Consider the following 26,628-nt stretch of genomic DNA (forward strand, 5'->3'; position numbering starts at 1 on the left):
ACAGGAGAATGCAATAAAATTCATTGTAAAAATATAGAATCTGCTTGCTAGGTTCAAGTAGCTTGCCAAATCTTAATGCCAGACATTTTCCCATGATGCCAGACAACAGAATAAGGAATTAAAGGCAACTTTGCCCAAGTTCTCAAAATAGGTGCATACAGTCTTTCAGATTAATGGTAACTCTTAATGATATGTAAACGTTTGAATTTTTATTCTTTATAAGTAAGGATACTGCATTTCAAGTAAGACTGTATAAAAACAGTTCTTTACTGTACTGCTTACCTGTGTCCGAGGGCAAATGGTGGTAAGGTGCTGGACAGAAAACCTGCGCAGCAAAATCCTCAAAAGTTGTAGGTTCTAGGTGATGTTGGACAATCGTTTGCAGGTATCGTGCTCTCTCCTCATAACTGGTTTAGCCAAGAATTAAGGAACAATTTACATCATGTACTGTAACTGCTAAATACCAATGCCAAGTATTTCAGAGTTCCTATTTTTGTTAAATACATATTGTGTATTTCAGTGACAGTACACACTTTAACTCTTTACATAACTCTGACATTATCTGATGCGCTGTAGTGATATGAACTGTAAGGCACACATGGTCAATGTGAACCATTATGGTTAAACCATCTCTTTTTCAAGTCTCATACAATACCTTCTGAAAATCTTTTCCAACAGCAATGTAAATATTCTCTTTAAACTAACCGATTTGGCTGCAGTTTTGTTACAATTAAATACAAAAATCTCACAATTTTTAAGAGTATAGCATGAAAAGTAACAGATGAACATTAACACAATAATTTATTTTGCACTTTTCAATAACAAACTCCTTCTGTAATCCCTAAACACACACGCAGTTAAGATAAATACATAGCTAAATTTGAGTATTGGGAAAAACACCTCATCCATTGTGCCATTAAAACAAGCAAGAATATTTGTAAAGAATCTGCAGGACCCTTAAATACTGGCTAACAGGGTGTCAGCAGGGCACTGACAGTAAAATACTGTACTTCTTCCTTTTCATTGCATTCTCCTTCTCTGATATTATTGACAAGAGACCAGTATCTTGAAGTGTTGCTGCTTTTGAAGAACCCTCTCCAGGCTGCTTGTTCCAGCAGGCCTGATTGTGCTGTTAGCACAGAGTGAGCGAGAAAAAGAGAGAATATTTCTGCTGTTCATGAAAGCAACTATGGAAATGGCTGTCAAAATGTAGAGCAGCAGGCAGCAACATACAATTATCAAGAAAAACTCCCATGCTGACTTCATGTCGTATAGTTCCTGAACTGAGAAATCAGTTAACCTTTTCTCTCACAACTTTCCAAGTCCTCTGGCTGGACTCAGTATTTTGAATGAGGGAGACCTTCTCAACTTATCTTATGTAACCATAAAACGATTGGGATTTTTTCCTGGCATTTATGCTTGTGCACATTTTGTTTCCATATTTTATTTTTAGACAGTAAGATCAACTTCCTATTTTTTTTCCTAGAAAAGCAAAAACACAGAACAAAACGAAAACCCCAAAACAGAAAAACAAACAAAAAACAAAACAAAACAAAAACAAAACAAAACAGCATGCTGTGGAGAAACGCATTCAGGATCAGTTTCTTGGAGTTCTGACTTCAGGTTTGCTGCTCTTTTTGGGGGTGTGGGAGGGGAAGCAGTATCTTGCGTCCTGCACACATCTTTTTAGCAATTGAAACACGAGAACTGCATAAGAAGTGACGATTTTTTTTAATACCAAGTGCTAACATTTTAAATAAATAAGTATACTGTTTTCAGTTATGATAATCAGGACAATTCTCAGCGTTAAATTACAGCTGGAAACAACAGCCTTCATCTTAGCTATTAAAAGTATACCTCAACTGTTACAGAACTTTTCCTACGAAACCTTCCTGTCCTTGTTTTCTGTACAATATTTACAATAGATATTGCAGTACATCTAAATATGAAGGAATGTAAAAAGAATATATTATCTGAAAAAAACTTTATAGTGAATAACATCATCTTTGTTGTATTTCCTGAGACCACAACTTGCTTACATGGTGAAACTGTGAAACAATTTTCCCTCCAAAATTTGTGTTGCAAATTCCTTCTGGATCCTCTGAGATCTGAAACCCAGCAGAATTCTCAATCTGGAGAAGCTATAACAGAAGCACGGGGACAAGAGAAAATATAAAAATCTCCCATTGTAGAGGTTCTTAGGTTGGGGGATAAACACAGTATTGAGCCTTAAGAGAGGAGAGTAATATAGCACAGTTTTTAAGAGGCTATGTATAAGTGGTAGAGGATGAAACTGATGGTTGAAGTCTAAATAATACTACGTATCTCACAACTTGTTGAAAAGCACTTTTTTCATTGGGGGAGATTCACAGCTGCTGAATTTTCTGCAGTTAATAGAGTCCTTTGATTCACAGCAGTGCCCCTTGCACAAAAAATACTGGCCTTTGTGTATTACCAGAAACTAATTTTCTATTTGGCTGAAAAGGGAAAAATGGGGTTATTGCTTCTCCCTCCTACAGAGCTTTTCATTATGCCTGATGCACTCAACTTCTAAGCTCTTCTGAGAAAAAAAATAACTGAAGAGGCAAGAGGTAGAAAAATGAGCTTGTTAGCACATTAGAAGTGAAGTATCTTGGTGGGCCCTAGAAATTCCCAGTGGTGTGTTAACTTATCACTCTATGCATGCTGGCACTGATAGTCTCCCAATTGATCACTCTCTTTTCGCACCAAAGGTGCTGCCAGGAAGCAAAGGCTGAAGGCCCACAGCAGAACAGACTGCTATCAAAACAAGCTGTTTTTAAAAGTCTGCTTGAATGGGTAAAATGTTTCATGAAAAAGTAGGGTGGAGACACCTACCTGCTTTTAAAATGTTCTACTTTCAGAGGTCTCTAAAGGAAACCTTTTAGTTTATCCTATTACATCCAAAGCTTATACACAAATAAGGCAGAAATGAAGGAAAGTTACCACTTTGAATGTGACAAGGACTTTCCCATTCTCCAATCTATGTGCCTATCTCCTAACCAAATAGAGAAGTCTTGACACAGATGCTGACTGAGGAGGATAATGATGTTTTTGTTACACAATGGAGAGGACATGCTTATATCAGTTCTAGAAGACGAATTCAAATGCACACTTAGCACACCCGGAGGAAAGTAATTCAGCTAGCCAGGTTACTTCGCGTCTTAGCAATCCACAAAACCATCTGCACCGGGTTAATAACAGAACCCTGCTTAAAAAGGAACACAAATCTGAGGCGAAAGCCAAGTCCAAGGCTTGCAGCATTCTGCACTAAGAAAGGACACAGTCTCCTCCTCCGAACAGCTCTTCTGTTAGAAACTGAGTAGCTGAGATTTGGCTACTTCTATCTTCTATTCACTTAGACTTTAAGAACATGCTAGTATTTTAAACTCCATATTGTCATGCTTTTGTGGCTGTGATAATCTAGTTCCACATTGCATTTGAATGCAACTATCAGCAAGAGTGACCATAATCCCAAGGTAGTTAATTTCTACATTACTTCTAATAGGCTGGACATTTATTTCTTTAAAATGCTGCTCTCTAGGGAAGAGTTATTAGCACCTATAAATTGAGTGGCACACACAAACTCAATGGCAAGTAATAATAGGGCAATGCAAGCTGTATGCTTACTGTGAGTGGGTGTTGCCACTGGCATCAGCAATTAAGATGGAATGGGAAGGATGCACAGACAAACCAATGGGGAAAGAATCTGGCACAGAGAGTAACTAAATACATAAACCAACAATGCTGTGAGCTTTCTGCTTCCAAAGAAGGTGCTAACTGGAACAAAAGAGAACGGATAAAAAGGTAAGATACACGTTATTTGTACAGGAACCCACCCAAATCTGTTGGCTAAAAACTTGCTGATGTATAATCCACAAAAAGCAAAACAAAAAAAATGCAAAGATTTGAAGAAATGACTTCATTATACTTTTCCAGATGTTATTGTTATGAGAAATACGATCAATACAGCAGAAAAATCAGAAATCGTACCTTTACAGGTCATTCAGGATGTAGTCACTGCAATTAAAATTTCATTTACATTACAATCCATTTTACTTATTCTCCAATCTGCAATTATTTCTAACGATACTGAAAATACTGTACTTTCCATTACTACAGACTTGAGATCTTTTTTAGACCTGTTGATTCTCATTTGGGAACAAGCACCAAAATTCTGGCTGTCAGATCACTACTTGTGCTTAATCTGCCTGAGAAACAACAGCTCACCTAATAGCTCTTCATCAATGTTGAATGTATTACATTTTTTTATTTATTTTTTTAACTTAAGGTCTCATTAAATTCCTATGGCAGCATACACCTAAATCTTCAGATTCTTTTTGCATTACCTAAGCTAGAACTTTCTCTAGCCACCTACATGAACAATTTGTCTAGGGTCCTACCACACATCTCAGTTGCTGCCCTATGCCCGTTTTTCCCCTCAATAAATGAATTTTTATCTACCCAGAACAGCTTACGGCCCACTTTCTGAACATCCTGCGTAGATGAAGCAGTCTCTTCAGATATCACCATCAATCTGCCATTCCCTACTGCAAATGCACGTTCCTTATTTTAACTTTACAGTTGATACCTATTTGGTCCATTTGATCAAAACTACTCTCACCTGCTGTTAACACAACCATTCTCACTCACACAACATTTTCAGACAGGCACTTCTGTACTTTCTTCCTTTGCCTAGCACCAGGTCTCCCTAAATGTCCACAAAAAAAACACCCTTTAACCCTCCTCCCTTTGCTATTACATTTATCTAAAAAGAAACAAAGAAAACATCTTGGAAGATGTATATCATCTATTGGTGTGTAGATCATGCAACTACTCATGCTGATCACTGCTATTTCATATTTCCTTGTGTTTTGTATCTGCCTTCATTTATTGTCTTCATTTTTATATTTAGCTTTTTGACTTCAAACAACATTTGTCTTGTCTGTACAGCATGCCAGCATAAAGAGACTCTGGTCTATGAGAAGGGTATATGTGTGCCACAATAAAACAAGTGAAATATTTCTCTGTGCTTTTTCATCCAGCATCTTTTTCCTTCATATCCAAAACAATTCCTTCAAAGATCCACTTGTTTTTATCCATGAATTTGCCACCCTTCCATTTGATGAGGAAATATATTTGCTAATTACCCACATCTCTCAGTTTGTCTTCAATTTTCCTTTCCTGCAATTCGAACCATGCAAGCTCCGTAAGATCCTGTATTGCCCAGTCTCTTCTACCGTCTTCGTCTTTAAAGTCCTTATGTTGTCCATCTCCTCATAACCATTTCTGTAGAGTTACTGTCTCATTCTAACTACTGGTTTTCTTCCCATTCTTATTTACACATGTGTAACATCAGGAAAAAGTCTGCCTGTAAGTTTTAGAATTAAATAATATGTTTTGCAAATAACCTATCCGGTATTTATCAATTAAAGAAAACTGGATTCCTGATTGGTATGTTATCATCATCCAGGGAATAACAATCTCAAAATTTCATTAACCTGAATCTGAAAAAAAATGAAGAAAAAAAAAAGCAGTTTCAACATGGAGTAAAATTTCCATGACTTTAATCAAGAATGTGGTGCTTCACAATTCTGTAACCTACACGCTAGACTCATTAAAAGGGACTGGAGAAGAAATTCTAGTGTCTGCTCCCAAGACCATCTGATAACAAAGGCTTCCTGAGCAGTGACTGGAATCCAGGGACTCTCCTCTCCCAGGGAAGTACCATAACCACTGGTCTCTACAGATGAGCATGTACTTTCCCTGTGATGCAGAGTATATTTCACGGAACGAAGAGCAATTTCAGCAGTGAACTGAGCGTGCCTTATTACAAAAAGTCCTCAGTCCCAATGGCCAGAGCAACACCCTTGTAAGAGGCAGTAGATGTGGCCTCAGAGCTGGAAACAGTTCTCATTTCCTGGATGACTGATGCAACTGAGTCGCCTCCCGTTGTTTTCGTGTGGGCTCTAATCCAGCGAGCACACTTTCAAAACTCCTAGCACTGCTGCTTTACAGACAAGAAGAGTAAAGAAATGCCTTCCTACTCAAGGGATAAAGAGAAGTATGAACCGGGTGTGTGGCTGTTCAGGATATAGAAAGAACTTAGGCAGCTCTAGCGTGTGCTGAAGTGGACAGGTTTCCAGGGAAGGGTAGCAACAGAAGCTGCAGATACCTGTGGACGTCAGAGGTATCCTACACCGGGCATTCGCTGTGTGGAGATTCTTAGCACCTCTCTTTTAGACTCAAGCACCTCTAAGGGCTTTCGGCAGGAGCTTGTGTTAGGCTGACCTGGTCAGTAGTTGTATGCTGAAATACTCTAAAGACTGTGAAAAAAATACAGACAATGTTTTATCACAACGGATTTCCTAAGCAGCATCTGGGGGGAAAGATTATGCTGGGGAACATATTCGAAGACAGAAAGTTTAAAAAGGGCTGAAGGCACAATTTATTAATATGTTCAAATGGTTATGGAAGGATTTATAAAGCTTGAAAAATCTCTTTAAAAGGTGAGTACGTCATTCGTTCCAAAGAATTTGAAACAACTGCATTTGTGAAGTACCTAAAGTCACCAATAGCAGAAAATCTGTAATTTCCCAGCAGTCAAAAGAAAGTATTTACCATTTCAGATAAAACAATAAAATGTCATGCCACAGCTTCCAGTTTAATAGATGACTACAAGATCATTTCTGGATGATTTAAAATGCATCAAGGTCACTATAGTTCAGGAAATACCCTACAACTATGAAGTTCCAAACCGCAGGCCCAAAGGTGCTACAGCCACTTCTAGACTCTCACTGGTGGGCTGGTCAAGGCCAGTAGACTAAAAGCACAAGTTGTTTTGTGTTTGTTTTTTTTTTTTTAAGAAAATAATTAAGAATTTTAACAAAAATATTGACTGTCATTTCCAAAGACCTGTGAAATGGAGTAAAAATGTGGGCTTCTCTTTTTTTTTTTTTCTTTTTACATCACTGTCTGTCTCATTCACACAAACTGAACACAAATCAAAATATCAAATACCTCCATGAAAGTTTTAGTCATAAATTACTTGTGCTGCTTATATGTATGTGCACACGTGTGTAGGTTCACAATGTAACTGCATATTGGCATATGTGATCACAATACTGACGGTATGTAGCATCTGAGAGTCTTTGATTCCAATGTTAGGAAAAAGAGGATTTTTTTGGTGATTGCCTAGAAATGGCTTCTTGAAAAAAGCCAGAGAATGCATTTCTAAATAGCAAGATGGACCTTTTCAGGTTAAATTGCAAACTATTGTCAGAAATACATGTACAGCTGCATCCCTGGCAGTTCCAACTGTTAGCAAAATCATCTAAGAAGTCAATATATATTGATATGATTGTGGAGAGTATGACTTTGTCACCCAGGCATTTGGAAAATAATTTAGACAAGCAGAAGCCAAAGTACTGCTTCCATCCTTAACTGGAAAATGAAAACCCTCCACCCAGAGATACTTGCTTGTAGGGTCAATGGACACCTGTAAGTGTTCGTTTTTTGTTTTTTTTTTTTTGATTGCATGTACACTATTTATATGAAAGAGATCAACAATATTTTAACAAAAGCTACATAAGATGGCATCCTTTTGTTTACATTTGCCCCCTCATCAGATTTAGAAGCTCACTTCTTTGCTAGGAAAAACCTGCAGTATTGTCAACAGTCAAAAAATGCTCCCAGGGTATTCAAGACCAAAGGAAAAATAGAAATAGCGAGGCAAAATAAATGGCAGACATTGGTAGAAGTTTTCAAGTTTCTTGCTCTCTGGCCTGAAAAGGTGTGCAAAACCCACAGAATTAATTGCTACAATTTGAAATTGCTACAATTTGAGGTACTTAGAATGAAGAAAATGCCAATTTTATCGGGCAGATTCTTCCTAGTAAATTACAATTCCTGACATCAAAATGTGAAAAGAGGATTGCCTCCAGAAAAAGACAGCAAGTACAGGTTAGGACCAAAGTTTTAGAGATGAAAGAAAAACTTAGCCATAGCAAAATTTGACTTTTAAAGGAAGACAGGACAAAATCCAGACATCACAGAAATGGAAGTTTTTTCTGGGAAATCTCACTCTGAAAGAAGAGATTGTGCAGTGGTTGTCAAACCAGCTGAACTCATACTGAGTCACAGCTATTTGTACTCTTTGTTTGCTCTTAGAATTAAGGATGTAAGTTGGGCTGCTATTGATCCAGTGTTGGAAGCCCTGCAACTAGCTGCGTTTTGGATGTAGGTGGGTGATCAGTATCAACCGGCCACACTGAGAGGAATAGTTAAAGTTCTGTTTTATTCCAAAAAGTGACTCTGTACAAGTGGCATCATGGTGTTCCCTACTTATTACATTTCAGTGATTTCCACATCTAGCTTGCACAGTATACAAATAAAGAGATTCTTTTTTCCAACTGCAACTTCTGTTAAGTCAACTAGAACTCTCAACGTCGGCATGGACTCTTTTCTGTTCCTTAAATACTGCCAGTATCAAAAATTACATATAAGTATTTTGCTGTGTGCAACTTTTTACACAGATATGCTGTAAATGAAAGCAGCTTCTACATATACGAGTTTATCCTCGACACTGATGATTCATAAAGCAGAATTCAGTTTATGATTCTCATATCTGATGCAAGTTATTTAGGTTAAAGCAGGAAAAAAATTGCAATGCTTGACACAGGTGAAGGTGAATTATATATGACAATCTACTAAGTAGCGTAGATATCTCAATACAAAAATCAAAATTACTATTAAAAGCAAGTAACAGACTATAGAATTTAAGCAAACAGAGTACAGTATCTAGCATCCATAATGAAAATCTTTTTCAGAAAAAACTGTAACTGCCAAAGGGCTTTCTGAGGCAATTTCTGAGGTGTAATTTCTTCATGATGAAAAATAAGGAAATATGCAATAGATAAATCCATACAAATTAATCCCATCATTCCAGATTTTGAAATTTGTTTTGAATGCATATACTTGCATCATTCCTTAAATGAACATAACAAAAAGTACTTGTTGTTTTTTACACTACTAAAAAGTTCAATATATTTTTAATAAATTAAAGTTTTTGGGAAATTATAACAACACATTTTTGCCATTTAGAGGCTTTTTTTCTTAAAGAGTACTAATCTTACAGCTAAAGGAGATTAATTCTAGTGTATCTACCTTATAGTTAAATGATTAAAAATTTTGCAAGGCAAGTATAAGCTAGATAAAGTTGCAGCCACTAAGTGCTTCTGAGTCAATAATACTGCCTTCTGCCTAGTTTACTGCCACATTACACATTGAAAGGCATTGACTTTATCTGAATTTATATGAGAATCTGCATTTTTACAGTGTAAACGCTTTCAAAATTGGTAAATTATTGCAAGAAATGATAATTGATGCTTAAATTTTCATTGGAAAGCCCAGTACTGTCCTTCTAGGAACATCCTTGGTATATCATTTATTTTTATGTTGTTCCATCAGACCTTACAGCTAACTAAATTCTTTAGTGGCTTATAACATCTTCTGTGAAGAAAAAGCTGTGATTCATCAGAGCAGACAAAGCTGGGCTTTAATCCATTCCTATAACCATATTGCCAAGTCTATATTGTTTACATTGCGTCTCAATTAAGAGACAGGCAGGACACCTGGTACTTCTTTATCTAAGTCCCACGGGCTGCCAGATGACTCAAAATCCATAACAGGTGCTAAGGCAGTGTGAGCGTAGCACCATTAACACAAGCTGGAATTAGATAAAATTTGGACTATGCTTAACCACTTAAAACACTCAATTATGAAACGAAAAATGTAACCACTTTGCACCAAGCGTCTTTAGAAAAGGCACTTACAAAGATATGTAGAATTAAAGTGCAAGTGTAATGTGCTTAACAGAAATCTTTAGGATAAATATTCTCCTGAAGCATATAAAAAACAGCTATAGAAAAAAGTTATAATTTTAAGACTACCATAGCAAAATATTATGAGATTACACTTACCAAATGGAATGGATTCTAATTCTCATCATCTGCTTATGCAACAAAAATGACAACACTGATGTTCAGATTTCTAGCCATTTTAAAGGCAAGGGGAAAAATCCTGAATTAACAGTATTTACTGAATTCTTCTACTCTGTATAACCTGGAATTTATTTTAAGGCCTTTGGCAAATGAAAGCATCCTACGGAAGCATTTAAAAACCAACAAGGTTCAAGTGAGAAAACTAAAGGTAAAAGATATTGCCTCGTACCCAAAAAGTCCCATTGTAGATCTTTCTTTCATCACTTTTTCAGCTAATGTGACTGAACTAAGTAGTAAGCTTAGACACTAACAGAATACACCTCATGAGAGAAAAAATTAGTATCAGAAATTTTACAGTGGGCAATTACTTAAGACCTATCTGTATCTAAATGTGCAGTAATCAAATTAAGTTTCTATTTAATATTGTAATTATCAGGAACACAATATAGTGATTTTATTACCAGAGTAAGCAGTAACAAAGTACAGTAAACTCATTCAAGACAGTGTCATAGTATCTATGATAAGCAGCATATTGGCTTAAACTAATGCACTATATGCCTCTAGGGAATGACAGGCTCAGAGACTGGGTTTTAACATCAGAATCTATCCATTAATCTTGACTTAAATATAATCTACTCTGCGGTAAGAGGAAGAATGGGCATTCAATGAATTATCTGTTTGAAATATAGCAGGAGCAGATTAACACAAACATATAGAAGAAAGTCTCAGCTTCCCTACCATTTGTTGCGCACTTATTTTACAAAGCCTGAACCGCATTTAACATGAAAGAGAGTAAGGTCAAATGACTAACAGTAAAGGAAGGAAGAATACCTCAAGACCGTAACAGATTACTCATTAAATTTACTGGTGGTGTAGCCAGAAGACTAATGACAGCATTTACAAATATCCCACTCGCCTATGTTTTAGTAACAGGCTAGAGAGGTGAAAGCAAAACAGCAACAGAACAGCGCTGCAGCCCTTATGCAGGCAAAATTTCCACTCCACCTTCTAGGGAGGGTTTGTCTTACTAATGTTGCCCAGGCAGGAATCAATGAAACTCTAAGGTGTGTTAATTATTTTGCAGACCATTACAGCTACCCCTGCCTCATGACTTCCTTGGAACTGGGTTCCCCGAGGCAGACAGAGCAGCTCCCAAACCTCCGACGTGGCAGTGGCATTGCAGGCAAGCAGCAGGAGAGGCAAAGATACGACTGGCCAAAGGGCTGAAGTTTATTAAGGATGCTTCACCAAACGTGCCAATGAGAGGTGTTCAGCCATTTCAATCATCACGTCAGCCCACAAATAATGTAGAATAGTATAGGGCAGAGGAAAGTGCTGCCTCACAAAAATGCCAGATTTGGGGAGAGGGGTTTATCCCCACTCTGATACTCAGCATTGTATTGGTTTAAAATCAAGAAATGAAGATTGATGCGTGTAAAAATAGGGAAGCAAAACTGGCTCTTTGCTTCTAGTATTGGCTTGAATGCTGCATGTTTTCATACACTCAGAAGTTTAAATTTCTATCTTAAATACTATCTCTGCTGATATAGATGTACTTACTGAGGAGAGAAACAGTTAAGAAAATGCTCTTCATAAAGACTTCACCAGAAACTGCAAAATTACAGATATAAAATTATATTAATATTAAATATAATCCAGTAAAGAATACATACATAGACAAATCAATTTGCAATCCCACACTACATAGTAACAAAGATAACTTCTCAAATGAGAAATTTTGTCGTTAATTCCAATCTGCATTTAAATAAACTTTAAAACTGCCTTTTCTTTTTCTTTTATACTTGAAGAGAATGTTTGTTGTTGTTGTTGTTGTTGTTGTTGTTTTAATCTTTACCCTGGGCTGCTGGAGTACAGATACAAGATAAGCTAATTATAAGTCTCTTTGGATGGCACCAAAGTCTTCCATAATTTTCAGAACTAGAAGACAGGCATCTTTTATTCAAATGATGAAAACAAATATTTTCAGTTGCTCCCCTCTCCCTTTATTTTGAAGAGCAATTAGTAAAGCAGCCCCTTCTCCCTCCTCCCTAGTGCTGTCAAGCTGTTGAGAGCAGTTTGCAGCACTACAATGGTACTATTGTGAACAGGGTCTGGGCTTCCTTCCCACAGAGAGTTAAATGGGCAGTTCCTGCTGCCCATGATTGGTGTCCACTGAAACAATACTTAAGAGCCAGGTTTTATCAGTTCCACGCCAAAGAAGTGAAGCCAGGGAACCCAAGCCTTCATATCATGCTGAACCATATGCCAACCCGGCTGGCCCCAAAGGTTTATCACTAAGAATCAGGATCCATCGTGTCCCCTGTGAAATTTCACTTCACATACCTTCTGTGAAATGCATGGCTTTGCTGAAAACTGACCTTTTTCCACAATTGGCAAGAACAGATGGATGGTAACTATGGTTTGGCAAGCAGAAATTAAAAGATTTTCTAATAGCCTGCATTCTTCTATGTTTGGGAAAAGAAGCATTCAGAAGGAAACATATATCTATGACCCACAGATCTATTCAGGTGCAGTTAATCAGCAATTAAACTATTTTTTTCTAATGTCTTGTCTAGAAAGTATTTTGTGATTAATTTGATTGGCCAGGCTATGATTAGGACTCATGTTCCTCAGACCACCATATGGTAATTTCAATTACCGTAATACTAACTTTTAATCCTTGCTTCATGTTATTCAGTTTTTCTACTAAATATGTGGCACATACAAAATTAATTATATGCATACACTCTTTTTTGGCTATAATTTTGACCTGTTTAATTACTGAATATTGTTACATATTCCAGCTAGATATTTTTGCATATTCACAGGTATTATATAAAACCCCTTTGTTCAATAACTGAAATACAGATTTGTAGGAGGCTTGGAGAACAAAGACAACCAATAGGCTTGTTTCTATTCTCTCTCTTTTTTTTCTTTTCTTTTTTTTTTTTTTTTGCCATGTATCATTTTTAATTCTTCTGTTGGTACTGGAAAGCAGTCTTGATTACCATATGTAGAATGATGCAGAAACAGTTTGTCATTATCATCTGAAAGCATCTCTCTATCTCACAGACACTAGTGTTTGTCAGTTTTGCTTGTTGCAAATAATATCCCACATTTCCCACCAATTTATATAACACAATCAATACATATCAGTGGTATATACTTAACTCTTTTTATAAATACAGCTTTTAGTGTTTTAGCATACAAAACTTCCAAGTTATTTGCAAGTCATTTATCTGTTATTAGGAGTTTATGACCAGAAAACAATTCCAAAAAAACAATTCCAGAAAACAACACCAAACAACGCTCTCTTTCACAGCATAAAAACAGGGCTTAAATAATTAAAACAACAACAACAACAACAAAAGTCCCCACCTTATTCTAAACCCTAGAAATGACACAAAAAATTGTTTAATCTTCCCTTTTATTCACAGACTACTGAGAGCTATCAAAGAAATCTGTATGTTTGAATTTTAACACCTTACAGGGGCAAGAGTCTTAACATTTTAACAATGGGCTTTTGTTATCCAAAATGTTTAATTAATTAATAAGGCTAAGTAGGTATTAACAAAAAACCTGTCATTCTGTGTTACGTACAAAGCAATCACTCTGCATATGATTGAACTAGTTTATATTTTTCATTCCAGTTTAAGGACTCTCCGCCTTCTTTCCTGTGCACATTTTTGTTTAGAAGAGGGATATACAGACCTTTAAAGCACATTTTTTGACGAAAGAGTGATTGCTCTACTAATTTTCAACTTACAACATACCAAAAATTTCCTACCTTCAAAAGATGCAGTAACAAAGAGGAACTTGCCTCCCCTAAGCAATCTGTGCTGACAGATCCCAATTCACAAGTTCTCGTAGGCTGATAAAGCACTTCACTGCTTTTCATGGTAGCCCACTGACATTCTTTTATTCTAAATCATAATGCCACCTGAATAAGCCTGGCCAGATTTTATACAGAAATCAGTAGACTTCCCTTCAGATGGGTAAAGTCAATTAATGAAAGAATGTAGATGTAGAAGAACCTCTATTTTTTCTGAACAATACAAAAAGATTTGAGCCCCATCCCAAACCATCTACATCAACATATGTGGCATCCCTGTCTATGGTACGGGGGCTGGAACTAAATGTTCTTTAAGTCTCTTCCAACCCAAGCCACTGTATGATTCTATGCACAGCACACTAAGGTCTTTATAAGTGTAGTTATTAGAAGAAAATTGTATTACTAGGGTCAAACAGTTTTGCCTTATTTGATATTTTGCTTTTTTACCACTTTCAAGAGAGTCTCGTGCATTTCATTAGGGAAGAATAACTAACAAATAAAACTGTACGACTAATTCAAAAACAAATTATGGTATCTGATAATGACAAGGTTATTACCCTTAAATCCAAGTGCTTACACTATACCTCTTTAAGAGGTGCTCCCAGCATCCTAAGATCTGCAGACAGACCATAAGAGCGATAGACAGAAGAGCTATTGGGGTAGAGAAGGCAGGTTCTCTGGGATTAGAAGCAGGAAAATTACTGAAGAAAATATGTTTGCCTGAAGAGATACCAATCCAGAACTGCTGTTAAAGAAAAGTATAGCATGTACATTTTGCCAAAAAACCTCATAGACTATATACATGAAAATATATTACACTATAATACAGAAGCAATGCTTTCAAGCTTTCCATTTCAAGTTACTCCTAGTATTAAAATCACATTCTTCAAAAGAAAAGAAAAACAACAATAAAGAAAAGCAACTGAAATGATGTATATGTCTACATGAAAATGCAGGAAAAGCAGCAGCTTTGTACACACATCTGCAGTATTTCTCCAGCAGTTATTTGAAGTGTCTATATGACAAACGCTAAGGTGAGAGTTTAAAAACCTATCACAAATGTTGGTTCAATCATTTGTCTCTAGTGGCTAAAATCAAAGGCATTTAAAGTGATGCTTTGGAATTATTCATTGCAAAACAATCCTATTCTTTCAACAGGTAACTAATAAATGATGGCTGAGAACAGGCTTGCGCTACCCCTGAGGTCCAATTGTTACTCAGAACACTGCCTACTTTTGCTCCCTGGTGTTGCATTTTAACTCTAATTGCATGATCAAGCCAATAAATTGGACTCAGGGGACGAAAAAACACTACAAAAATACCTACCCTGACAAAACCAGGGGTTGCAAGAAAATGCACTTCAAACAGAAGTGAGGCAAGACGAGACAAGCGAAGGAGAGGTATCAAAGCTTGAAAGACAGTCATTAATACTGACAGATTACTGTAATTCTGGCTGTCAAGGTGATCGATTTAAGCAGCATATGCCAATCAATACTTGCCTCATTTACTGAGCAACATTAGATATATAGTTAGGTGAGATGTCCCTAAGACAGGATTCAAACTATACTTAACGAACATAAATAGCACAATTTATGCTTTGGAATCCTCACTGCTTTTTCATTTGGCCTTTTATTTTAATGGGGCAAATTTCAGTGTGATTTTATTATCCATACAGAAGTTACTTTATATGGTTCTATTACATTCCATTGCCATCACGTATACAACTCCTTTAAGTAAGATATTTCGAAGAGCACCAATTTTCAGTATAACATATTAAAGTGCTAATCTTGATTATGAATATTCATAAATGCAGTGGTTATTTAAGTACTGTTCATTTTGCTTTTTTCATTAGTGGTTTGCCATTCTGAGTACTTTAGCTATCCATGGTTTACAAGAAACCAAATCCTCCTGGTATTTCCTCTGGAATTTTTCTTACAACAGTCCCTTATTGTCCAAATATTCTTGTGACATCAAAGGAAAAATACATTAACTAGATGTATTAGTTCAAGGAAGAAAATTCCATAAAGATGATATAAAAAGCTATTACTGTCATTACATACCTATAACTAGTCACACACACACATGCACACGTGTATGTATGCCTCTGTATAGAGGCAGAACCTTCCTCTTATATTTAGGTCTTACAATACTGAGAGAAACTGTTACACTATTCCTTGAAATTGAAACAGCTGAACAGTCTATTAAAACAATCCGATATTTATAAATGCCAGGGAAATCTTCACTTTTTTTTTTTTTTTAACTGTTGTAAGCAGGCATATAAGTAACTACATTATGAATTATTAAAAGATCAAAAGAGTTTTCAGCACAACTAGGATTAGGAAAGACTGAACATCATATTCTCTACCTTGTGATTCCTGCTTGTATTTGGAAAATAATTTCCATCACTAAACAGTAAAGTAGATTTTAGAAATAACTCTATTTCCTCATGGAAGAAACAGCAGGGGTCATATAATGAATTCATCTGCGACTCCTATTCGAGCTCACAACAGATAAGGCTACAATGATATGACTCAGGATGGGATAAATATTCACTGAAATCTAGAAATTTTCAATTATTTGTTGTAAAGCATATAGAGTAATATCTAAAAAGTATATCAAGCATTATATTTATTGTCTATTTCTTTTCACCTATGATGACAGAAGAAGCAATAACAGGTATTTTAAAAGCTTATTAAATGTCATGTATCAAAACTGTATTGCCAGAAATACAGTGAAGTTTGATGAGAGTCTTGGCACATGGCATTTCAAAAAAATTGTAAGAATGAACATATTAGAAGAGCAATTATAACAGCGTGTGTTATTTCTTTCACCGATACCAAAATTGATTAAGTGGTATTCTGAAAAATGAATTGATGTATATCTAGGAAAGAGAAGGAATGCTCCTTTAGCACCTCTTATGCCTTTTCCATTTTAAACACATTTATCACTGATGCAGTATCATTGCATTCATTTTTTTCTTACACATGCTCATTCAAATAAAGGGAAGGGAAACCGGTATTGCCAAAGTCAGTGCTTTCTAGCTTTAACTTCTAAGTTTCTGTATTAGAGAGAAATCTCCAAAATCTTCACAAATCCTCATGTGAAAATGTAAATGAAACACGTGCTTAATTAAATGTGACTAGAGAATGTAAACTTGCTCTTTGCTCACTGTATGTCATGAACCACTACAATTTTTAAAATACAGGTTTTCCAATGTCCAAAATTCTATCTTGAGGCAGATGATAGCCAAGCAGACACAACAAATAAAGACACTAACATTTCACATAAATCCCTTTACAGGGGCAGTTGAGTATATCTCATCAAGCAAGAAAGCTTCTGTGCTATGAGCTTTTAATATATGTCAAACTTTTAAGAAACCCGTCAAACACACTGTTTTATTTGTAAAGAAGTGACTGTCTTGTCAGATACCATATCGGGTCTATGTTTTCCATTTCTGGAAGACAACTGTCTAAAAACGCTAGCTGCATCAAGTACCAACTGTTTAGGAATACAATGTCAAAAAGATGAGGAGGTGTAAATTTTCCCGTTTTGGTAACAAAAATTACTAAATCCTTTAGATAAAGATTTATTCTACAACATTCTGCATTCTGTAGATTGAATAATTAAAGCAGCATTATATTTTTAATATTTACATTCCTCCACATAAGACAAAAAAATTCAACTGGTTGAAGAATTATTGGCATGAGGTCAAATACTTTGCAGATTATTATAAAGAAGTGAAAATGATGCTATTATTATGGATACAAGTCATCTATGTTCCAGATGTTCTAAACTTTCAATAAATTTCAGATTTAAAAGATGCTCAATAAGATTTACTCCTTTGTGTGCAGCTACACATTAGGTAGCATCCTTTTGGGGGGGAATATTACATAAGAAAGAAAGCATCACGGTGTCTGAATTGCAGACAATCTGAAGTGCAGATAGTTTGCAATAATTGATAATGCTCCAAAAATTGTGTAAATATCTAAAAAGTAATACAGTAGTGTTTCACACTGTACTCTCACAAGGTTTTAGGTTTTTTCCTGGCTTGTTGTATAATATAAATAATTTTAACAACTTGGATCATTGGACAAGCCTACTATGCCAAGTAAGGAGTGTTACCTTTGTGTACCTTTTGGCATCTAACACCTGTCATTTATTCAGGAAGTTCAGGTAAACTTTTGTATGAAACCACTCTTCCTATTGCTCAAAATATTTAGTTTTGATAGATTTCCTACATACAATAGTTTCTGAATTCAGAATGTAACAAAGTGCTTGCTCAGATATCGAAGCCATTAGTAAAACCATTCCTACCAGGACTTTCCATACAATTCAATAAATAAAAAATATTTAATGACTCTCTAAATAACAGCCTACTTATTCCACGTCATAGTGAAAACAATTGTTCTCACCATTCAGTACCCTTATTACACCTGCAGTCTTGCTAGACTCTGCTGTGAGTCTTACCAGCTTTCCTAGCATACGTGCAGCTGGAGTGTATTCAGGAGATAGATGTGTACGAAGGCAAACGGAATGACAAGCAACACATATATGAGGTAGAGAAGGGGGTACTGCTGCTTCGGTAGTGAGACAACGCAAGTATTTTGCGTGTCATCTGCTACTGCATGCATATATGCCGCCTATTGGTGAAGGGGTACTGTTACATGAAAGCAAGGCAACTGAAAGACAGTGAGGAGCTCCAGAATCCTTCAAGGGGAAACTAAAGAAAATTCCACAAATCAACATAGTAATGCCATCTAAAATAGCAATTTTCTCTTCAAGAAGCTACAGCAATGAAAATGTCAAGCATCAAATTAAAGCAAGATACCTGCCATGCCTGTCTGATGTCTGTTGATAAATACAGTACATTTTTAATCTTAAAATACTACAATACTGAAACATTATTATAGTATTCTGAGCAAAGAATGAAAACAGAGCAGATGAAACCTTTAACGATCATTAACAAAATCAAATCTTCAGTGTTTTGCTATCCACGTTTGCTATCAGGAGTGTCAAAATAACATCAGAAAGAGGAATGTGAATGACAGAGTATTTCAATCTCAGAAAGATACTTCAGACCATACAATACATTCTCAAAGTTGGAGCAGATTATAAAAGGGAGATGAGCAGAATTTCCTGTATCCATGCAACCATTATTATACTATTCACATGTACTACTCATTGCCACATCATGATTAACAGACTAGCTCAATAAGGAAAAAGTTGCAATCAGGTTACATGAAGAGGACTGAATATCCCTGCTGATTACAAATGACAGCTGATTTTTTTCAGTCAGGTCTGCATTTAGAAAAAGCACTAACTCAGGATGGATAAATCCTCTCCTTGGAAGGAGAAGGGCCAAATGCAGTGCCACTTTCTTCATGTTGCCATATGCTTTCAAATCAGCACACACCTAGTTTAATCAAGAGTTTACCATGACCCATTTTAACCACAAAGATCTGCAACACAACACTGTAAATATTCCTCAAATATACAAAAGCACAGACCTACATATCATCAACTCCATGCAGAGTGAAAAAATGTCCACCAAGTATTCCACAGCACAGTGAAATGAACCACAACATTGCAGGCACAGAGCCATCCATACACTGATACTGGCTTTCTAATTACCTATTTTGTTGGTCTACTACATTAGTAAAAGGAGAGCAAATACAGAAGTGTATGGCTTGAAATTTGTTCTTTATGTATTCAACAGAAGTCTTCAGTATTCCTGTTCCCTCAAGATCCACATTAAACTATATTTCCACTTCCATCATCAAAGTTCCTAAAAAATTATCACTGCTTGAATGTATTAAAATATACTCAATAGATAAATAAAATCTAATTTCAAGCAGATCAGTTGAGAAGTCTCCTTCACTGACACAATTATGGCCCTGGACATGTGGGAGGCCTTGATTATCAGCTTCAGTTTTCTGAAGGATTGCTGCTTTTGGTGCACCTTCTGAAAAACAGCTTTTCTGTTCCTTTTTTTCTGTTCCTTGTCTTCAGAGGTATTGTTTTCATTACTCTGAGCCCTTTCTTTTCTTTGCTCAAAAAGTCCTGTCTTCCACAAGACACATTAAGTCTGGAGAGGTCTCCAGAAATGCTATTTAACCACAGACCGTAAAATACTTCTGTCCCTGCCCCCTTCATTCCACAACAAACTTAAAAGCTAGTAGAGAAAGGCTTTTGTCAGAGCTAAAATATGCCAGAGGAAAAGAGTGGGAGACACTAAAGACAATCCTCAACATCTTCAATTCCTTTCTACTGCAGGAACGTTAACTGGACTCAATTTTCAAATATTCTTCAAATATTCCTAGACTATGTCCATGTTACAGCAAACTCCTACCAGTCTTTGCTGTTCTTATCTAAGGGAAATTCTTTATCAACCTCAAATATGATGATGGGTTGAACACCAAGAGCAAGGACACGACTTTTTAATCAAGAGTTTTTTAAAACACAGAGAACTTGGCCAAACTTTGGAATGTATTTTATTTTATTTTTCTGTTCCCTACTGATGCAATTGACCCCACCATAGCCTAACTCAGTCCAGGGAAGTTAGACGTTTTTTCTAATCTCACTCCAAGCAAACAGCTTTTAAAGAAGTCCTCATGCCTCCATTTTAGTTTTTGAAGTACTATACAAAGCACTGAGTATAAGATACTCTAAGTCAGGTGGAAAAAGAATTCCACTGGCTATTTAATAAAGCCTTTAAAATCAGTGCTCAATCAGCTGATGCTTCATAAGCTTACCAAGTGATGACATAAAACCTACCAACTAATACTATCTAATATTAAATATAGGTAATGCTTTTCATAGTTATTATGCTAACCATATTATGGGAGACATATCAACATTTTAATGTAGGCAACATTATTTCATCAATGACGTGGAGTGAATTGATGCATATAGAAAGTACAGTTTAGAGAACTGAACTTTAAGTGAATATACAATAAACAGCTCTTAGGACCTGGCCAATTCCAAGACATCGAACTGGCAAGCTCTGACTGAGGAATTTATTACAACTTCCATATTCTATAAAGAAGTTGAAACATACAAGTTTGTGGTTTTTTTCCTACTAAAAGTTTGCTATTTCAAAGTAAATTGTTTTCCAATTGCTCATCACTATACATCAATATAATGCTATAAGACATCACTTTTTGTGGTATAATGATGATAATACATTTTAAATACTTTGATTAAGCCACTTGAGTAATGACAAAAAGATCGGACCTTTCTGAACATAAAAATACAATGAATCAACGTCATGTACAGAAATGGCACCAACGTCATTTAATGTGATCACATCAAACACCATCCATCACTCATCTGTACATCCACTTCATCATATTTAAAGTGGGAACAAACATGAGTATTAACAGTCAGCCTTAACAGAATGGAGTATTCTAGTATCAATCTATCACATGACAAATACAAATATCTACAGCTTGGATGGAAATTAAGTACAGAATGTCTTTTGGATCAAAATTTAAACTTACCTTTGAATTTATGAAACCAAAAAATAGTATGTTCTTGTTGATTTAAATAACACGTACATAACAGAATAGAACTCGATCCTAAGAAGGAGAGACATCAAAGTGATTGACTTACCTTATGTTTCTTAATTTCTGGTTGGTATTCTCTCAAGAGCAGCCCTTTCAAAATACTACAATTCAGTTCCAACAAAAAAATGAGATAGTTTTCTGACATGTTTACAAAGGCACTAACTTCATTTTGACAAAAAAAATGCATTCTGAGCTGAACAACAAAATTTATAGGACAAAAAAAAGTAACTAATTTGAAGGAAAACAGCATTGGCATCCTTCTAGGATGCTAGATTGTTTTCTAGAAAATAAAACTAAGACATACTATTACTGGAAAAATACTTTATATTTAAGAAAAGAAAGATTAGTAACACCATGACGTGGATGCTTTAGAAAGTCTACCCACAAGATGGTCATTAAAATAATTACTTGAGACAATGCGCTAAGAATTTACTCCATGTTATAAAATATTATAAGAACAACTTTTTAGTGCTGAATCTATTCTTTGCTTAATTAAAAATGGTCTTTATCTGAATGCTGTTCTATGGGTTTAAGTTTCCTAAAGGCAATGACACCATAATACACTGAAACTATTTTCCCTAAATTAATCTGACAAAAATAAAAGATGACAGAAAACATGAAAATCATATCTGTAGAACTGCAAGGGAATGTATATGCCTTGGGAACCATATGAGTGAAAGGATACAAGTTTTGGTATAATGGGATTAATGATTTCAATGCACGGCTTGCATTTATAGCTGTTGCGCGAACCATAATAGGAAGAATTTTTCCATTCACAATAGCACCATCAAAGAGTGGACCAAAAAATGGAACCTGAATAAAAAATTAAGAAATCCAACATAAAGCAAGATCTAAGCTATAACAATTAGCAATCAACATTAACAATAGAGCACTCAAATATATAATTTTTTTCTCCTCATTGCTAGACAATCAGACCAGTTATTGTGCTCCATGACAGACCTTTTCTCTTGGGGAAATATACAGCCATATAACAGCTTGATATCCTTGGTAATAGATAACATAGTATTTGAAGAAAATTAAGCAACTATTTTAATACTATGTCTCATCAAAGCTTATTTTCAACACTTGCTGCCAAAATCCTAAGAATAGTCATGCATATGATGTTTATGAGGTTGAAAGACTAGATGACAATATTGTAGGTAGTAGTAAGCAAGAGCAGCTTCCTTTTTCCTTTTTCCTCTTTAACCTGCAAGCCCTTCCATAATACAACTCATTGTACCTAAAGAGTAAGGAAAATAATATACTTATTAATTAAAATGTAATTAAAATGTAAGTAACCCAGCAGTAACAAGACCATGTACCAGGCATCATTTCATTCCTATCATCAGAGAGAGATAGGAGAACCTCTATCTGTCATATCTCTTTTATTAATTTTAGTACTTCTAGAAAGAATTTTAAAATTTGAAATACAGAAATTCATGGCAAGTGACATCAGAAACAGAAATTATGTAGTACAAACATTTAGGACTATTTTTACTCAGTGAGTGTTCACTACCCTAAACCACTGTTTTAAGAACAGAGCTGGCACAGACATTTAATGAACAGTCATTAGAAAGACTGTGTTCATATGCTTTAGAGTTGAATGATCCCTGCTTTGATGAATTAATCTCCAAATTCCTGCGTGGAGTCCAGGAGAAGGTGAAAACTGGCTTTAAGAAGAAAGGGGAATATGTCATGGATGGAGAAAGCTGGAGCAGGCTATGATTCAATGCCCACGGTCACATATCAAATTTGACAAAGAAGATTTCAAAGTTTATCTTAGAATTTAAATAATTATGCAGAATATTCCAGCTTTGTTTGCAGTTTAAAGTGTTAGCAGATTTACTTGATAGGATCAGATATTTGCAGTTTCACGTTGCTTATTTTACCATGCACTGTTCTCACTGATTTCTTCCCCTTCCTCCTACCACTCCACTGCAATTGTCAGTGTTAAAGACAGATCACCTCGTTGAATCAATTTATTACACCAAAAGCTCCCATTCAGAACAGAATTCAGTTCATTACAAACATATGAAGGAAATACACACAAACCTCCCCACTCTTACCTCAGGCTTTTTCATGATCTGGATACTGAACATATGGTTTTTCATGGGATAGATAACTATAAGAACATCACCAAATTCTGTTGGAATTATTCCTCTTCTATAATCCCGAGTATGCTCTGACCAGACAATGTGTACTTCATCGTTTCCTAAATGTCTTAGCTGAAAAAGCAGAGATAAAAGCCTGTCAGTTTAAATATATCTTGTAGTCATACTGCTATACTAAATGCTCATCTTTCAATAGGACAAACCCACTAAAAAGAAATAAAGAAGGATGAATAAAGTAAACATATTACACTATAGTTCTCTTACATTTTCAGTCACAGTATTAGTTTGCAGTACTGGTTTTTGCTATAGATTTTTATACATCGGTGCCAACGACTATTTAACAGAGATGTCAATAAGACTACTAAAAACTAAAATTTTGTTGATACTATCTCAAGAATGCTGAATGATTCAATCTGATTTGCTAAAATGCTTTCAAGATTGCCTTCATTCACAGGCAGTGAACTACTAATTTCTATATGAATTTTATAAGCATGTGGATGAACATCTGTATAAAAGATACCTATCTAAGCACTCTTTTAACCTCATCATTCTAGCCAAATTCCAAACTGGCCACCACAAACAAAAAGCCTTCTAAAGGAGATGAGATGCTTCATTTGGCACACCCCTAGATGAAACAGAAACCTGTAACACCTTTGGAAAACTAACCACCCCCCTGTAAACAAAAACAGGTCTTGAAAAATTAATCAAAAAAACTTGCTCAGAATGGCTGAATGGGATGCTGAAAATCAGTGCTGCACTGTCAGCTGTAATCACATAACCCGACTGAAGAACATACTGAACGCTTTGGAATTATCTGCACTGAAGCCCCCAAATGCTCTTTCAGGTAAAACATTGCCATCTGAGAAAAAAAAAACTGTTAACATCATGGAGAGAGGCTTTATGTATGCTGATTAAATACATTCAGATTATTAAAGATTAAGTTTCCTTCCACTAAAGGCCATTTGTGAAAATTCAAGCTGGAATCTCATTTTTTCCTCCTTGTGCATCACCAGATAGAGCTGACAATTTTCCTCACCCACAGTTTTCAGTTTGTTTGCACAGCTTTAGCCAACTCTAGTTTGTCAAACAATTGCATTGATGTTATTCAAAGGACAGCACTGTGAACTGCTGTTAACAGGTAACATGCAGATACTAATCTGAGCACTTACAAGAAGTTATTTTGTATAAAAAGGCAACAATTTTCTGTATTCATTTTCAAAATACAACTGCACTTTAAATAAAAGCAAAACATATACACAGTCATCAGAGAAATTTCATTGCAAGTATTTGCTTGTTTATATTATGAAACCTCCTGGAATGCTGCTTTCGTCTTATCTGAAGACTTATATTGGTTGTCAGCAGCAGCCTTTACAAAAACAAAACAAAGAAGGAAAAAAAAGAAAAAAAAAGCCGCCTCTGCTCTTCTCTGCTGGCTTTGAATTGTATCAGCCTGAAAACCTGCATAGTATTTCTGCAAGAAAAGCTTTTTCTTCAGCATTGGACTGGGCAAAGGACAGATGGCATCAGTGCCCCGCATCTTGTGTGATGCTCAACAAGTCATTTGTGTTGCTTGGACCAGACCGTACATACATCTAATGTACAATGATTGCAGTTCCTTTGAAGTGAGCTATTCTTGCCTCTTTTGTAGATGGCTGAGTTATTTTGAACAACACTTAGGGATGCTCTTGTGCCAACTGTAAACCCAGACCCAGAGAAGAACTGGTTATAACAACATTCACTACGTTGAGTTTTATTTGACTACACTAGAACAAAACCAGGCAGCAACATGAATGACTGATGTGAAACACAAACAGCAGCTGCAGAAACTCTGGATGACAGTCAACAGTGACGTATGTTGTAAAAAGACAACTAACTGTGGAACTGTTATGAGGGCCTAAGCTGCTTCTGCCTTCCCAGGTGAAGTGACAGCCAAGCTATCTGTTGGAATATGACAGTGACAGAAAGGCATGTGGAACTGATGGGCACACATTTAGAAGCAAGTGAAAAGCTCAGGAAGGATTACAGAGCCTTATCAAAGGGAAAGTAAGAGGTTCAGGTATGAAATCTTGTGGAATGCGAAAAGACTGTACAATATAGGATCCTATATTGAGACATGGTTGTCTGGTGCACCTCTATTGAACTGGCTGCCAAAAAGCAGAACACCCATCACTGCACTGTACCACTCCTAGTACAGCAATATTGAACTATTTACTAGAATTAGCTCTCCTTTACTTACCATCTTTGGACTCAAAGACAACATAACTCACACCGTTAGATTTGAAACAAGGGACAGAGACAGTCTACATGCCAAATAAATGGCCTTAAAATCTGAAACATATACGGAGTTTAGATAGTACACCTTCTTGGCATCTCTGAGATTCATTTATCAAAGGTTGCCCCTGTGTACCTCTTACTGATACCTGCAGCTAACTGATATCTGCAGCTGATATCTTACTTATCTTATCTGATATCTTACTGATATCTGCAGCTTAGGGACCTGGTTTAGTGGGTGACACTGGTAGTAGGGTGATGGTTGGACCAGATAATCTTGGAGGTCTTTTCCAACCTTAATGATTCTGTGATTCTAAGATGGAGCATCACTACTGGTGTATACTTTCAAATCAGACTGCCACAGATTTTGGAGTGTGATAAAAGTGCATTGTGCAGTTATTTTACAGGAGCTACTGACGAGGGGCATGTATTATTGTATGCCAAGTGTACTGAAGCCCCATCAGTGATTTTTCTCTCCATTTCAAAATCTGCTTTATAGCCCATGGAGGTGTGAGGATACAGTCCAGGCTAAACTCACAAACTTCTTTTGAGGAAAAGGAAAATGAATTGGATTATTCCACTGAGTTCCAAGTCCTGTCAGGTGTGCTTCACCTCATGGTTACTACCAAGAATGATTTGGCAAAGACTCAGTTTGAGTAAAGTGTTGAATGGCATCTCCGTAACATTTGGCAATGCACTGAGAGTCAAAGTCAGATGGTGCAAGCAGGTGGCTGATGGTATAAACTGTATATGGTGGTTTGTAACAAGATGTATTGCACCCAAAATTGAGACTATGATCAATGCCTTGTTTCCATCATCGGAGACAAAAG

At 36.0% G+C, this 26,628-nt stretch overlaps 1 protein-coding gene across 19 annotated transcripts in view; it reads right to left on the minus strand.

The window, feature by feature from the left end:
* RALGAPA1 (Ral GTPase activating protein catalytic subunit alpha 1) overlaps window positions 1-26,628 on the minus strand; it is a 132,567-nt gene that overhangs the window by 9,972 nt on the left and 95,967 nt on the right. For 18 of the 19 annotated variants that reach the window (XM_080594890.1, XM_080594877.1, XM_080594879.1 and 15 more), the window contains 3 exons: window positions 23,483-23,641; window positions 22,102-22,229; window positions 283-407 (listed from right to left, as the gene is read on the minus strand). In XM_080594890.1, coding sequence (XP_080451016.1) covers window positions 283-407; window positions 22,102-22,229; window positions 23,483-23,641 — 412 coding nt within the window. Of the gene's footprint in view, window positions 1-282; window positions 408-431; window positions 5,302-22,101; window positions 22,230-23,482; window positions 23,642-26,628 lie in introns of those variants that run through there. The other variant, XM_080594878.1, reaches the window with a different exon arrangement.

Source organism: Anser brachyrhynchus, assembly GCF_964034855.1.
Source record: "Anser brachyrhynchus genome assembly, chromosome: 5".
In the NCBI taxonomy this organism is placed as follows: domain Eukaryota; kingdom Metazoa; phylum Chordata; class Aves; order Anseriformes; family Anatidae; genus Anser; species Anser brachyrhynchus.